The sequence below is a fragment of the Onychomys torridus genome, chromosome 6 (genome assembly GCF_903995425.1).
Source record: "Onychomys torridus chromosome 6, mOncTor1.1, whole genome shotgun sequence".
NCBI lineage: Eukaryota > Metazoa > Chordata > Mammalia > Rodentia > Cricetidae > Onychomys > Onychomys torridus.
In genome coordinates, this window is record NC_050448.1 from 8,799,629 (window position 1) to 8,814,861 (window position 15,233).

Consider the following 15,233-nt stretch of genomic DNA (forward strand, 5'->3'; position numbering starts at 1 on the left):
GTTGTTTGTTTCTGCTTTTTGGTCGCCCCCCCGGCCCCCCAGCTCCCAAATAACTCACACACAGAGGCTTATTCTTATTTATAAAGGCCTGGCCTGAGGTTGGCTTGTTTCTTGCCAGCTTTTCTTAACTTTAAATTATCCGAACTATCTTTTGCCTGTGGGCTTTTCCTATTCTATTTCTGTATACCTTTCTTTGTTTCTTACTCTGTGGCTGGGTGGTTGGGTGGCTGGCTGGGTGGCTGGCTGGGTGGCTGGGTGGCTGGGTGGCTGGGTGGCTGGCTGGGTGGCTGGCTGGCTGGCTGGCTGGCTGGCTGGCTGGGTGGGTGGTTGGGTGGCTGGCTGGGTGGCTGGGTGGCTGGCTGGCTGGCTGGCTGGCTGGCTGGGTGGTTGGGTGGCTGGCTGGGTGGCTGGGTGGCTGGGTGGCTGGGTGGTTGGGTGGCTGGGTTGCTGGCTGGGTGGCTGGGTGGTTGGGTGGTTGGCTAGCTGAGTGGCTGGCTGGCCGGCTGGCCCCTGGAGTCATCCTCTCCTTGTTCTCTTGCTCCTCCTCCCTTTCTTCCAGATTTCTCCTTCTGTTTATTCTCTCTGCCTGTCAGCCCTGCCTACCCTTTCTCCTGCCTTGCCATTGGCCGTTCAGCTCTTCATTAGACCATCAGGTGTTTTAGACAAGGCACAGTAACACAGCTTCACAGAGTTAAACAAATGCAACATAAACAAAAGTAACACACATTAAATAACATTCCCCAACAATCTTTCTTCCTTAAAGATCTCAGACACTTCTCAGCACCTTTTTAAACTTGTTCCATCAAATAAAACTCTTTTTATTCTTTATAAACTTCAATCAGAATAACCTGTTCTGATGAGTAGATGATAAAAGAAGAAAATAAGCCTAAAATTTTAATTTATAAATTCATTTGAAATAAGGATTAAGAAGACTTTCAAAATTCAGAAAGAATCCCAACCAAATCCATAACTTCATTGTCACCTTGAGCTCGGGGTGTCTCTGCTCATCTGGAGAATGAGAAAATGGTGCTGCACCATTGGCTTGGAACAGGGATTAATTGCAATAATCGACAGAGAAAGCATTTGATGCTGTGCCTCATACACAGTCAGCTTGGTAGTGACTGCAGGTTTTCGTGTTTCACTGTTGACTTCTAGGTTTCAGGCGTCAGTTGTCTGACTGTTTTCTGAACATTTGTGGTTTTCCATTGGTGTTCATGTATTTGCCTAGTGAGTAGTCCTTCTGGAGTCACTCACTCAGAATGTGAGGCAGCCTTTTCTGATGCATGTCCTGTCTTTCCTGTCCCTGTTCTTTTCTGTAGCCAACAGTAAGTCAGAAGGATCGCCGGTGCTCCCTCATGAGCCCACCAAAGTGAAACCTGAAGAATCCAGAGACATCACTCGGCCCAGTCGACCAGCTGTGAGTGATTTTGTTCCTAAGAAGAATTTCTATGTCTTTCCTTGCCTGAGAATCCCAAAATGAGGTAGTTGGGGTTACATTCATGACTCAAAGCAAAAAACTGAGGGTAACTAGGAGTACTGTATGCTAGAAGCATCTAGAAGGAAGTCATACCTCATGGGGTGGGGACTGAGAGGATCTTGGGTTGCTTCCACTGACTTTGGAGGCCTTCTTGCTCATCAGCAGTCCTGTAAAAAAAAACAAAACAAACAAAAAGGAAGAGAAATAGCTCACACCATCTCACAATATTTGCTCAGTATTTTGACATAAAAATGTTAAAAGTGGCAGTTAGGGACACACAGGCTCCTCCTGGAAATTGCTGTCAGTTTCGGTGTCACTCTCCACCCTGGTTTTCACGTGAACTATCTTCACCGTCTTCTGCTGCTGTTAATCTGAAAGTCGGAGGAGAAAGGCCACCAACTCAAATCACCGTGGCCAAATCAATAAAAGCAAGCTTTTTACTTATACGCAAGGACTGCCTGGGGCAGTGTTTAAGAGATCAGCATCGGATGTGAGGAAGACAAGGCTTTTATAGCTCAGGGGTAGAGGGTTTTCAAATGGGGGGGTTGTGGACAAAATAAGTGTGGTTACAGGAGCAGAACATCATAACAAGACCTCCTGAAACAAAGAATTGGTTGCAGGGTGGGCATAACATTGTGGTCATAACAACAGGTAGTCATAACAAGGTAGTCATAGGTGGTCATATAACCTTCTGTAACAAAGGTAGGGTTGCAAGATGGTTATTAACACTTTTTGAAACACAGACATGATTGCCATTCCTGGAACATGCAGTACAGAACCATTTGTAGTTAAGGTTACAGGTGGGGCATAGCCCAATTCTTAAGAAACAGAATTACTCATAAACAGGAATGAGTCTAGTTGTCTTTACTATATGATGGCTTTCAAGCCTAAGATGGAGGCAGCTGGTTCTTCACTACTTGTCATGCCTATGGACTAGTCTTTTCTGGACCAAAACTTAATAAGTATGATGTGACGCAGACTTGAAATCCAGAGTCATTGCTGGGACATGAAGGACCCAAGTGTATAAATTGAGGGCTGACTTCTCTGAGGTATGTTTCTATTGTAGCTATGAGGAGAGAACAGCCAGAGGCATCTGGAAGAGTCCAGAGCTGGGAGAGAAGTGGTACACTGCACATGGCCAGCAGAGTGGCCCAGGCTGTAGCTGGAGTTTTTCAGCACCAGGACCTGAGAGGAGGGCGGGGGGAGAGTGATGGAGGAGGACAGGAGTACGGGCAGAAGACCCCAAGAGAGAGGAGCAGGAGGGTGGCCGAGAGGGAAAGACAAGAGCAGCCGGCAGAAACGGCAGGGTTCTATGGGAGTGAGAAGCCAGAGGAAGGCAAGCCTGGGAGCTAGAGAAGTCTGCGATAGCACAGGGTGAGAAGAACTGAGAAGAGCCACCGGGAATTGTGATGATAAGGGAGCCTGGAGGCCAGCATGCTGATAGGCACCATAGATAGCCATTTGTCCCCTCTGGCAGCTTTGGTAAAGGTGCCAGAGTTTGGGGTGTGCAGTCCCCTTTGGACCTGACACCAAGGAGCTTGAGAGACAGAAAGAATATGGGATAGGGGTGTAGTTAAATGCTCATTCTGCACACATGAATCCCTGGATTCGATCCCCAGCACTGCAGAAGAAAGGCATGATAGTACATGCCTTTAATACCAGTGTGTAAGACAATCAGAAGTTCAAAGTCATCTTCGGCTGAATAATGAGTTCAAGGCCAGTCTAGGACCCATGAAATATTGTCTCAAATAAATAAACCCTAAAACTAAAGGAAGAAAAAAGAACATGCTGGCTGAAAGTAGAAAATTGATTTGGACATTCTGAGACACTGTTCTGGGTTGAATGTCACCTTCATCTACTGCTTCTTTCGCCTGAAAGTAATGAGGATGCTAAGGAATAATGAAGGAATGTGCATCGCTCTGCCTTGAACTTCTCTTTGCCTGTTTGTGTGAGTTTTCTACTAACCATGCCCATGTTGTATCTAACCTGCTTCTTTTCTTCCGGCTTTCCCTGCCTGTGGACTCTCTGGACTGGCTTTCTCTTGTCACAGAGCTATAAGAAAGCTATAGATGAGGTCAGTACCACCTTTTCTTGGTCATGCTTTCACAAGATGTGAATATTAAACCCATTTCCTGATGTGGACATACAGAAAAGAGGCCAGTGGGATTGTGGAAAGCCCCCTTATATACAGCTTTGTTTGGGGATAGAGCCCCTTCAACTGAGCCAGCCTGAGACCCTCAGATGTACCCATAGAAAGCGTTAGAGTCCTTCTCTAAGCAAAAACATCGCTTTCCCAGTGTCCCATCTGGGCAAACAACAGGTACTAGCATTTTGTTAATGGTGTGGTCTCTCCTTCTGGTATCTTCTAACAACAAACCTGTACTCAACATCCTTTCTAGGAGATGGCTCTCAGCAGCTTTACTAACAAAACAAAGAGACAAAATTCTAGCACACCCTAAATATATAGTGTGTGATTTGTGAACAGGAGTTAAAGTGTACTGTTAAATTAATTTTGTGGGGTAGTCACAACACCACAAACAACGTTAGCCTTAGCTACTGAACCCGGGTGAATTGAGTGATCTAGGTCCTTATCTGTGGAGACATTTTCCTACTAGAAAAGCATATGGCTTTGTCCCTGTAGATAGCTTGCTGAGGACAGCCACCTCGTTGTTTGTCAGGCCTGCATGAACACAGCACAGTGGAATGGATCCAAACAGGCAGGCCTCGCAGAGTCCCAGACGCATGGAATGTCACCATAATGCTTTGAGGCTTTAGCTCTGCAAAGTACATTTTGTGAAATTATGTGGAAAAAGCACTGGCTTCAGGGATAATCAAGCTACATTTGAAGTTTGGTTCCCCCTCAGTGAATGCTGGCTAGGATAAGTCTCATAATCTCAGTCAGTTTTCTGGTCTGTAAAATGGGAATAAAAACATCAACCCGCCTTTACCCACCGTTGTTTAGGGTTCTAGGCCATGTGTACAAAGGCATTTTTTTAAGTGGAAAGTGCTATGGAAAGCCAATGTAACTGTTCAGATTTGAGCCACAGGTACAGAATGAACTTTGCAAGTAGGGAAATTTGATTCTGTGAAGCTGTTTTTCACCAAAACTGTGACCACCACACCATTCATAGTGATTCAGAAAGTCACTTTCCTGGTTAAGGGGTTGCTGTTTATAAAGGAATGCTCCCCAACATGTCTACAGCATGGGACTATTTATAGTCACTGCACCATGGCCTTGCTTTTCCCTCATAGTGGTGACAAGATGGAGGGACTATCCCAACTCTTTATCCGTCACCCAGAGCAGGTAAAGAAAGAAAATTATTTTCTGGTCCTGGGTACTAAAGCTGCCAATAAAGTAGTATCATATGAACAACTTAAGTGTCCAGACGTCTGTATGGAGGTGGCTTCTGTGAGGAAAAGAGATCTCCTAGATCTCCTCGGGTTAACCCTGGATGTTCCAGGCCTTTTGAAAATCGCTTCATTTATTTTGGTCTGCTCTACCACACCAGATAGAGATGAGAGGGTAGGCAACTTCATACCAAAATCTCCGAAGCTGTATATCAGAGCCAATGCCCCCAGTCAACTAACAGCTCTGACTCTTGAGCTGGACCACTCAAAACAGGAAGATGGTCCCACCCAACACAGTAGCTCTTAGCCATGATTGCTGCCCTTCTTTTGCCTAGGAGCCCCTCAGCAAAATGTGAAGTCAACTGTAGTTGTGACACTTAAAAGTAGGGGACAAAGCTACTGGTAGTGTGGTTACATTGAAAGGGTGGAGCTAAGCATCCTACAACACACGGGACAGTTCCTCACAGGAAGAGGTCACCTGGGCATACATGTTACAGGAGCCACCGGTGGGAAATCTTGACCTCAGCTCTGCCACCCATCTCCATTCCTAGGTGTTGATATGACTTTCCTTCTGTAACTGTTTTCCTACTTAGATGGCCCAGAATGAAATTCAAATGAGTCTTTAAACGCCTTTCTAAAATGTATTTCTTATTATTGATAATTCAGTAGTTTAATTTTTCATAGCAATAAATCCCAAAAAGTAACTATAAATTTAACATTACTTTCTACTGCACTATGGAATTTTGCAATACTATTATTTAATACAACTTTTGTAAACACACACCCTTTACATTCCCATAATGTGTAACATGAAGTCTACGTGCAGAAGCAAACACTGGGGTGTGGGTTAGGTTTTTATTGGGATTTCAAAAACTGAAAAATTCTAAAATCACTTATTTTTATCAAAAAATAAGTAATAATTAGTGAGCTGGACTCTTTTTCCTTCAAATGAGCCTGCTGAGGTTAAGGATGAGCTGGTATCACTCCTTAGCTTTCCTAAAAAGGGAAAATGTAACACATAAAAGAAAAGCCACATTAAAATTCTCCAACAATACAATGGCTCAACCAGTTGAAGTAAACTTTTAATCAACTGTATTATTTCAAAAGAAGAAATCTAAATGATCATATTTCAAAACAAGATATTATATAATTGTCCAAAAAAAACAAGCTCACCAGGTGCCAAGTTAGGTCCTGAAGAAGCTAAGAAACACTGGACCCTGTGGACATGAGCTGCCTACTGCCTTCACATTAGCACTTTAGGGAAAAGAATGAAGTATTTTGCCATATCTCTCCTTTAGTTAATATGTTCTCAAATATTTTCATGCTAAATAGCACCTTTATTCTCCTTTTTAATGCTTTTTAGCTTCAGGCTTGAGACAGCCAAGCAATAAATTACCATGAAAGGCTCATTAGATAGAGGAAATTGGAATTGTCAGAGAATAAAGTGCATGAAAATGCATCCAAATCCAGCAGTGACAACATTGCATCATGTCTATTTCCTGAGACTTCAATATCATCCAGTTTCTTCATCACGAGCATATGAGGAACAAAAGTCCAGCTAGCCTCAGAGGTGCCTGGCAGTGGGAGATTGATTTTCTTCAGGCCGTCGCTTTTGATTACTCATTATTGCTACCTTGAAATTTTCATTTCTATCCCACTCTCCAAGCTGTTACCAATTAAACTGAAATAGATTTGCAATTTATTTTTAATGTTTCAGGAAAGCGCTTTTTAATAACACAGAAATAAAAAATTCCGATTAAAACCAAAATTATAAAGCAGGTCATAATTTTAAAGTGTTGATAAATACAAAATTTAGGGAAATGTAGGTCATTTTAACAAGTGAAACTTTCTTGAAGTTGTTATTGGGTTATGGACTTACTAAATAATTCTAAATAGATTGGAATTTTTTAATCTTTCTCTCTCTCTTATTTTGTCTTGAACTGTCAGAGATAAGGAAGCCATGCCTGGGGAAAAATGTATCATTAATTTAAATAAGTCATAGTGATAGTATTATATTTTACTCAGACTTTTTGATAGTAGAAACAAGCTCCTTTAAACCATATTCTCTCTTTAAATTATAATAAAGCATAGTTTTTAATGATAAGTAACATTTTAAATATCAGTTATATTCTTTGATAGTCTCACCTTATAAAAATCTACATATGCAATAAATGTGTCTGATTTGTCATTTTTGCTGGTTTGGAAGCTCACCATGTCCTCTTGCTTTCAGAGTCTTGACAAATCTGTCAACAGTTTGTCCCCATTGTGCCCATCTAGCATGTTCTTCATACTCTTTGTGTTTGATAAAGACGAATGTATCTGCAGCAATCAAGAGGAAATATGCAGAAGGGTGAAAGCTGGACGTTAGCTTTTCCTGGTTGGGTGCATTGCCTAAGAAACGAGAAATGAATTTGCATACAATTCTCTGTGTGTGGAGGATCTCTCCTTTCCTAGTGTGTTTTCTTTAGACATTGTGAAGCCTTTTGGATCCGACTCTAGATTCACTTTCACAGACGGCGGAGACTGGGGTTGGATGTTTGAGGGAGTGTGCATGTATGGGAAAGCCCCAACAAGTGTGTTTACAAGTAGAATGAGCAGGTGAGATTTCCTGCAACCTCCCCTTCATGGGGCCTTATTTCAGGACATATTGCTTTCCATTTGAGACATTAAAAGGAAATGGCTCTGACGCATTCACTTGACAGCATGAATTTCCTAAATTTCAGTGAAGCACCAAAGTGATTGCTCTGTGAGTGCGGACTTGCCGTGCAGCCACAGTGCACAACACCATGACATACGGGTGCCTTGAAGCTAATTACCATTAACTATGCATGTTTATCAGAGTTTTTCTGCTAATTGGGATCAATGACCTAACATCATTTATGTCACTGAGATTAATCATACATCAGGTGAATTGGACAAATACATTTCTGGACTGAAATAAAGAGAGAATATGGCCAATTATTTTCGGGGGAAAATGTGGGATTTAGTATTTTTCAATGAGTTTCTTTCTCCCTAACTCCCTGTCTCTCGCTGAATGCTCTGATTCCCACATGGGTCCCTAAATAGGGAGAAATGGTAAGACCAATGTCAAATTGCTTTTTCCTCATTTGCATGCTTCGTGCCATGGGCAGTTTAACCCATGCAAAGTAGAGCGGCCATGCTTCTGCAGTACTGCCTCCCTCCGCCTTGCTCTGAAAGCATGTCCATTAAAGGTAGTCAGATGTCCAGCACACTGTCTTGCACTATGCCTGGTGACTAAGTCCTGCCTCATCACATCCATAAGGCTAAAGGTTTCATCACACTCATGGAAAACTGAAAAACTATCTCTTCCTTTGGGTGTTTAAATTCATTTCAGCATTTCTTGTAAGGGTTTCTGCCAGGTGACTGAAATTTAAAAATTAAAAATGAAACACCTGTTGTTCTGGAAGAGAACTGATTGTTTGTTTGTTGTTCGTTTGTTTGTTTGTCTGTTTGTTGTTCCTCTTGATTATCTTATTCCTGTGACTCTAAATTTCAGTAGCACTAGGATTTGGGGTGGGCTCTCACTTGATGTGGTACCTTTGTTCTTTGGGGAATGACTTCACACCAAATGAACCTTGGCAACTGCTCTGTTCTACAATTGATGCTAGATTTTGGTCCAGTAGCCCACACAAGAGAGGAAAGTTCATCATCAGGGCTTTGACCAGGAATTCAATGATACTTGGGGAATAAGTTTTAATCCCATTTTTTTTTTCCCATTCAACTCTGGGAGTGACCAACCACACCCTCTCAAAATAAAAAGAAAACACAGTGTTTATATGTATGCGCATGCACACAGCACGGCACGCACATATATGCACATGCACAGTCAGTCCTGGTCTAACACACACATGTGCACAGTCAGTCCCGGTCTAGCTATTGTTTTAGAACAAAGTTTGAATTTATTTCATCTCCTGTCTCTTAGCTTCTCCACACCACAAGCATCATTTTCTTAGTTCCATACGGTAACTGTGTTTGTCACAGTTCTCTATAGAGCTTCTTTCTTTCGTTTTTTCTTGTTGCTTAAGCTGGAACAATGACTGGCTGGGAGATACAGCTTTGGTTGTAACTACACTTGACATGCTTACAAACTTTTCTTTCGTAGGATCTGACGGCGTTAGCCAAAGAATTAAGAGAACTCCGGATTGAAGAAACAAACCGTCCACTGAAGAAAGTGACTGATTACTCCTCCTCCAGTGAGGAGTCGGAGAGCAGTGAGGAGGAGGAGGAGGATGGGGAGAGCGAGACTCACGATGGGACAGTGGCTGTCAGCGACATCCCCAGACTAATGTAAGATGCTCTCGTTGTTGTTGTTGTTGTTAGATGGAGTGTACAGATTGTTCTTGAGCTTGCCCTGAATGTGCTTGAGCTATCCTCCTGCCTCAGCTTCAGGTGTAGCTGAGACCTACAGATGCATAGCACCATGGCAGGATCTAGACTGTTTCTCAAAGGAAGACCAGGAAGGGAGTGAGTCTCCAAACCAAATCATGGGAAATTTTAGCTAAGTACAAATCACACATGGGACCCTGACAAAGTGAAGTAGCATTGGGGAATTGCATTCTTATTGGAACATAGTTCTATATCTCTCTCCATTGATTCAGTCACCTAGAGCATGTCAAGCGCTCCTAGGCCTGTGTGCCCTGCATGCCATGACTATTGGATTTGCTCTTCTTCAGATGGCTCTTCCCATCTTGTTCTCCTCTCTAAGACAAACAATATGGACATCAAGAACACTGGCACATGCCTCTCCACCTATGAGCAAGAGAATAAGATCATGGTCAGGGACATGAATAGGAAGATGTATACTCTACCTACCACCATGGCCACCAATAAACAAAAATGAATGCACATGGCAACAGGTGTTAGCTCCACAGAGAAATAATCAGGAGGCAAAGAACCACTCAAGGACATTCTAAGTGTTACTATTTTTACACTATCCTCTTCAAGGTCTTTTTTATTTGATCCCTTTTCTTTCTTTTTTGTATGTGTATGTATGTACCTACATGTGTGTTGATGTTGACATGTGTGCAGTGTGTATGTTATACATATGTTCATGTCCATATGAGGCCAGAAGTCAACATTGGATGCCATTCTTCAGATGCTGTCCACCTTCTTTTTTGAGACAGGTCCCCTCATTGGCTTGGTGCTCACTGGCCCTCCTGGCCAGTTTTTACTTTTCTTTCTTCCCTCAGCATGAACAGGAAGCACAGTGGGTTTTGCTCATTGGAGTGGATTCTTGGGTTGGTTCTTAACATCCCATCCTCTTTTTTTGCTTTTCTAAGTCCTCCAAAAATAACCATAAGTTGTCATCACCCTGGGTTGCCAGGACATTGATGACAGGTGATGCTGACTTTCCCATCTTCCCTTTCTTCCCTCCACTTCTTTGGATTAACTATCAGGATTGATCGCCAGGACATACTGACACCACTGAAAGTAGACATACTGATGTCATCACATCATAATTATTGTCCTGCTCAATAGACTGGAGAAGGACAGGGTGGCCAATGTGCAGAGGATACCATCCCAAGCAGTTCTGAGAGACAAACCCAATAGCCATCATTATTAATCTATGCTTGTGTTGGCTGTCTAATTATTGACAAATATAAAAACGCTAAGATATGACATTTTGAAACAAATTATGCTAAATTGTCTTTTAATAGCAAATAAAATTGTTCTAGAGGCAAAACTACTAAGCCAGAACATCTCTACAAAACATGCTGATCTTTTCCATTTTGTCTTGACTCAGCATTGTTCAATTCTTCTAACAGATGCTCAAAGTTCTCTCTAAACACTGGGCATACAACTGCTGGCATAATAGCTGGTGATGAAATTAAAATATTCCTACAATTCCCACTACATATCAAATACTGTGCTGAGGGTCTTGAGGCATTTGGAGAGGATGAACTTATTTTCTGCCTTCCAAGTTTATATTCTTCTTTAGAGAGATAAATTATACATGGAAGATATAGTTAATCATTTGGGATAACCAAAGATAATTTGTGGAAAAGTATAAAGAATATTCTAAGCCCCTATCATACTTTGTAACTCTATGAATGATGTTTCCCCTCCACCCTCTAGAGGAGAATTAGAACTTATCCTTCAGGACAAAACGTCTATCTTCTAACATTCCCCAAAATAGATGGCATTGTGCTTATCTCTGCCATCTGCTGTCTGCCTGTTTGGAAATCACCTTCCCACACCCCTGGCTGCTGTGACAAGCTATCTATTCCTGCCCCTTCCTCCCCCTTCTTCATTGTCACTTCTATTTCCCTGGTAGCCCTAAGTTTGCATGTAATACCTTGAGTAGGGATTGTTGCCATGTTTGTCTCCCTCTTTGAACAGTGGCAGTCTCTGAGGATGGAATAGTGGCTTGTCCATTTCTCTACTCTGAAGACTTTGTTGTGTCTGGAATTGAGCAACTTTCCAATAATTTCCAAAATTAACCATGACTTAATCACACCGAGTCAAAGTGGCAAGACCAGACTTCAAAGAGCAAGCAAGCCTGTAGCCTGATGCAAAGGAATGACAAGCATGTCAGTAACCTGAATGATAGTCAGGAAGACAGATAAGAACACAGAGTAGTACTGGAAAGCCCAGGCCAAGGGAAGAGTTGAAGAAACACAGAAGACTGAGCATGGTTTAAACATGAGGGCTATGACAGTGGAGGAGAGATTCTGGATTAGTACCACCAGAGCAATAGAGTACATGTTCGCATGCAGCCATTAGGTGATCAGTGCTATGTTTGAGGAGGGTATTTCAGTGGGACAATTTGGACATACTGGTAAAGACATTCATAGGATCTGTTACTATAACTCTGGTAACAAATGGTAAACTGAGGTTCTTGTGGGATGCTTACAATGGAGACAAGACCTGATGTTGTTCTTAAAGACTTGGAAATTTTAGATAGATCGAAATGATTGTCCATTAAAAATTATTAAAAATAGGGTGTGTATTTAAAATATTGCATATATATATGTGTGTGTGTGAGAGATATATACATAATAAAAGGCAATAAAGAGAGATAGGTGTGTTTGTGTGTGTGTGTGTGTGTGTGTGTGTGTGTGTGTGTGTGTGTGTGTGTATGTTTGTGTGTGTACCAGTTTGGTCTGAACTATAGATGTATTTTCATGAGCATTAAAAATAGATACAGTCTGTTCTCCAACACAATGCTTATACACCTTAGAAATTTCATACTATTAAAACTCCATTATAAAACAGCTACTTATGTACAAATTGAAGGCTTTGGGGCTAGTCCCTTTGTACATGTTCTTACCACTATTATTTTCTTTTGTTAAGATAAACTTTTATATTTCAGGCTATATATTTCTAGAGAAAATAAAAGTATATTGTAACAGAGTTCACTCCTACAAAGTGCACACAAAGCAAGCTTCTTGGAAATGGAGGGCCAGGCTTTCACACAGGCAGCCATGGATTATAGTGTTCAAATAAGAGCTTGTCCTAGTACAGCTTTGCACTGTTGCCATGTAGTCTATAACAGTGCCCTTGAAGATGGGTTCCATAACTAGCTGACTGCATTTTGCAACACTTCATGGAAGGTAAGGATGGAAGAAAATAGCCCCAGAGCATAAGAGACTACCACTGATCTAAGAGTTGTAAGGAACTCTTATTTTATGTATATCACCAAGCATATGATAGACATGGACTATTCTTATAATCAGGCAAAGTAAAAGGTTGATATGATGGGAAGAGCCAGGTCAGTTTGCATCATGTGGAGCAAGCTGAAGAGGTGCACTTTGTGTCAGTGCCCTCCCTGCAGTCCCAATCCAGACTTCAGACAGTAAGGCACTGGTTGTGGGTTGCCCGGATGGCTCAGTGATTAAGAACCTTCACTGCTCTTCCAGAGGATGGAGTATAGGCCTGAAGCCTACACCCAGTGACTCACTGTGGCCTGTAACTCCAGTTTCTAGCATCCAACACCCTCTCCTGCCCTCCACAGTCACCCATACCCATGTGGCATACACTCACAAATATACATAAATGAAAATAATTTGCAATAAAAAGGTAAGTCCAAATGGTGACAATGTAGTCCTAACACAGTTCATTTTATCAGTCTCATGATGCCATCTAGATAAAGAAAGCCATATAGCTTTCTTTTTCCTCCTTCTGTTCTCACTAAAACACCACAGTTCCAACCCATTGCCCGCTTCCTCAGCTACTACAGTGCTTCTTTGTAAGTCCTTTGCCCTCCTGTGCATTTTCATGCTCTGGGGTGATTGGTCATGCTTTATCCCTAAGTCCCTACAAACGCTTGTATTTCTGCAACCAATGATTGCCCTAACACATTCCAGCCAAACAAAACTTGAGCAGCCATCAAATGCAGTGCTCATTTCCAGTGTCCTTTCCTTGGAGCCATGATACCCAGCCGATCCCTTTCTTCCTGAAGTCCTCCCGTGTGGATCTGAAGCACTCCTATGCTCTTGGTGAGGCTAAGCACTTTAGTTGAGGAATCACATGGTAACATATTTTCTATCCACTACCCTCTGCCAAAACAAGGACCTTCCAGAAAGCAGGTGCCCAAAAAGCACGTATTAAATTGCATTGAATTAAATTAAATCAGTACCTCCAGGAGCACTTGGACAAATCCAATTAGGGAGAAATTATTGTTCCAAACCAGTACTCTAATTACAGGAAATTTCCTGTATTTTTTCATTTGAATCAATGGTAGGATTTTATTGCTTGTTTTGATTTGATTTGTCTTTCACAATCTTCATAGGATTTTGGATAGCTAATTTTTCCTACCCAATCTCTATATGAAGAAAAATTACTTCTAGAATGATGGAAAGTTAACACGATAAGAGGTGATATTTGTTGTTCTAGCTGTATCATTTTCGTTTTTGTTTTCTTTCCATTCTTGTATTGTTACAGTAGTTGCAATTTTACAGGAAAATCAAGGTGGTAACAGAGTTCATTGTTTCTGCCCCATCACATTCTCTACACAGTCTCCAGGAAGAATCTCTTATGTCCGCATTGCATGTGTTCTATTAGTGAGCAGCCCTGACATGGACTGGCCAGGCTGGCCAAGCCTGCTTCGCTTTCACCCTCATGGCCTCCTCTACTACCATGCTGCATTTAGTTGTCACAACTTCTTAGACTCCTCTTGCCTATGATGGTTTCTCAGACTGTATTTCTGTTTGGGAGCAAGTATTAAAGGTTAATTAGGAGTACTGTAGACAGCTCCTCTTGGGGATTTGGAAGTTGCTTAAGCCAGCGCCTCTTCCCCACTCCCTCTTCACTCAAGTAGTTCATAGATGTCTAAAAGATGCTTGTGTCACAGTTTCCATACTTACTGGAAGCCTTTAACATCATTTTAAATTTCCTAATTTTTACGGGTTTTTTTTTTAGATTTATTTACCATATTTTACACATATGAATGTTCTGCCTGCACGTATATTTGTGCACCATGTATATGCTTGGTGGAAATCAGGGAATTTAGGGATGATTATGAGTTACCATGTGGGCACTGGAAATTGAACCCCAGTCCTCTGAAAAATCTTCAAGTACACTTAATTGCTGAGCTATCTCTCCAGCACCAACCAACCCTGTTTAAGTGTATATACCTTAGAATTAATTCTTTGTCCTCTAAAGTCCTATGACTATCTGAACAGAATTATTTTGCTTTCCCATACTAACCACTGGATTTTCAAAAATTATGTTGGTACATCCTAGTGAATCCAGTACCAAAGATGCCCTTTTAGATGTAAGATGACAGATTTTTGGCATTGGTTGCCTAATGCATTTAAACATGCTAGTAATTATCTTTATAGCTAGTCACTCGTCAATTTACAAAAGAATTATGCTTTGACTCTACTCAAAACCTGCAATAAAATCCCTACTAAGGATACTAAGAAAAGCCTTCCAGCCATGTTCCAAACACTCACTCACTAGGTGCCTCTTGAATGTCACATTCATCACACAACACCAAGGACATATGCACAAATGAGATCTGATAGCTGAAGGACCATGTGTTGATGTAGTGGTAGAGATGCTCAGAGAACTACATGGAAACAGAGTGGGGAGCCATCTGAACAGTCCCCTGTGCTTAAAAATGTGTTGTCTAGGGGAAAGCAGAGGATAAGAAAGAAGGGGACTGCTATAAAAAAAAAACTAGAGGAAAGGACAATTAAAGCAGAAGAAAAGAATAAATCCTTGAATGAAAATCATGAAAAAGCAAGGGAGACAATCCAAGATCTGAAGAGGGAAATAGAAAAAATGAAGAAGACACTAGCAGAAGGAATGCTGGAAACAGAAAATCTGAGTAAACAAACAGGAACTTCAGAGCCAAGTATAACCAACAGAATGCAAGAGATGGAAGAGAGGATCTCTGGTGTTGAAGATACGGTAGAAGAAATAGATTCATCAGTCAAAGAAA

At 41.6% G+C, this 15,233-nt stretch overlaps 1 protein-coding gene across 8 annotated transcripts in view; it reads left to right on the forward strand.

The window, feature by feature from the left end:
• Tnik (TRAF2 and NCK interacting kinase) overlaps positions 1-15,233 on the forward strand; it is a 423,448-nt gene that overhangs the window by 367,815 nt on the left and 40,400 nt on the right. For 3 of the 8 annotated variants that reach the window (XM_036189714.1, XM_036189719.1, XM_036189716.1), the window contains 4 exons: positions 1,320-1,417; positions 3,528-3,551; positions 7,892-7,900; positions 8,949-9,133. In XM_036189714.1, the coding sequence (XP_036045607.1) occupies positions 1,320-1,417; positions 3,528-3,551; positions 7,892-7,900; positions 8,949-9,133 (316 nt within the window). The remainder of the gene's footprint in view (positions 1-1,319; positions 1,418-3,527; positions 3,552-7,891; positions 7,901-8,948; positions 9,134-15,233) is intronic. The other 5 variants (XM_036189717.1, XM_036189715.1, XM_036189720.1 and 2 more) reach the window with 2 other exon arrangements.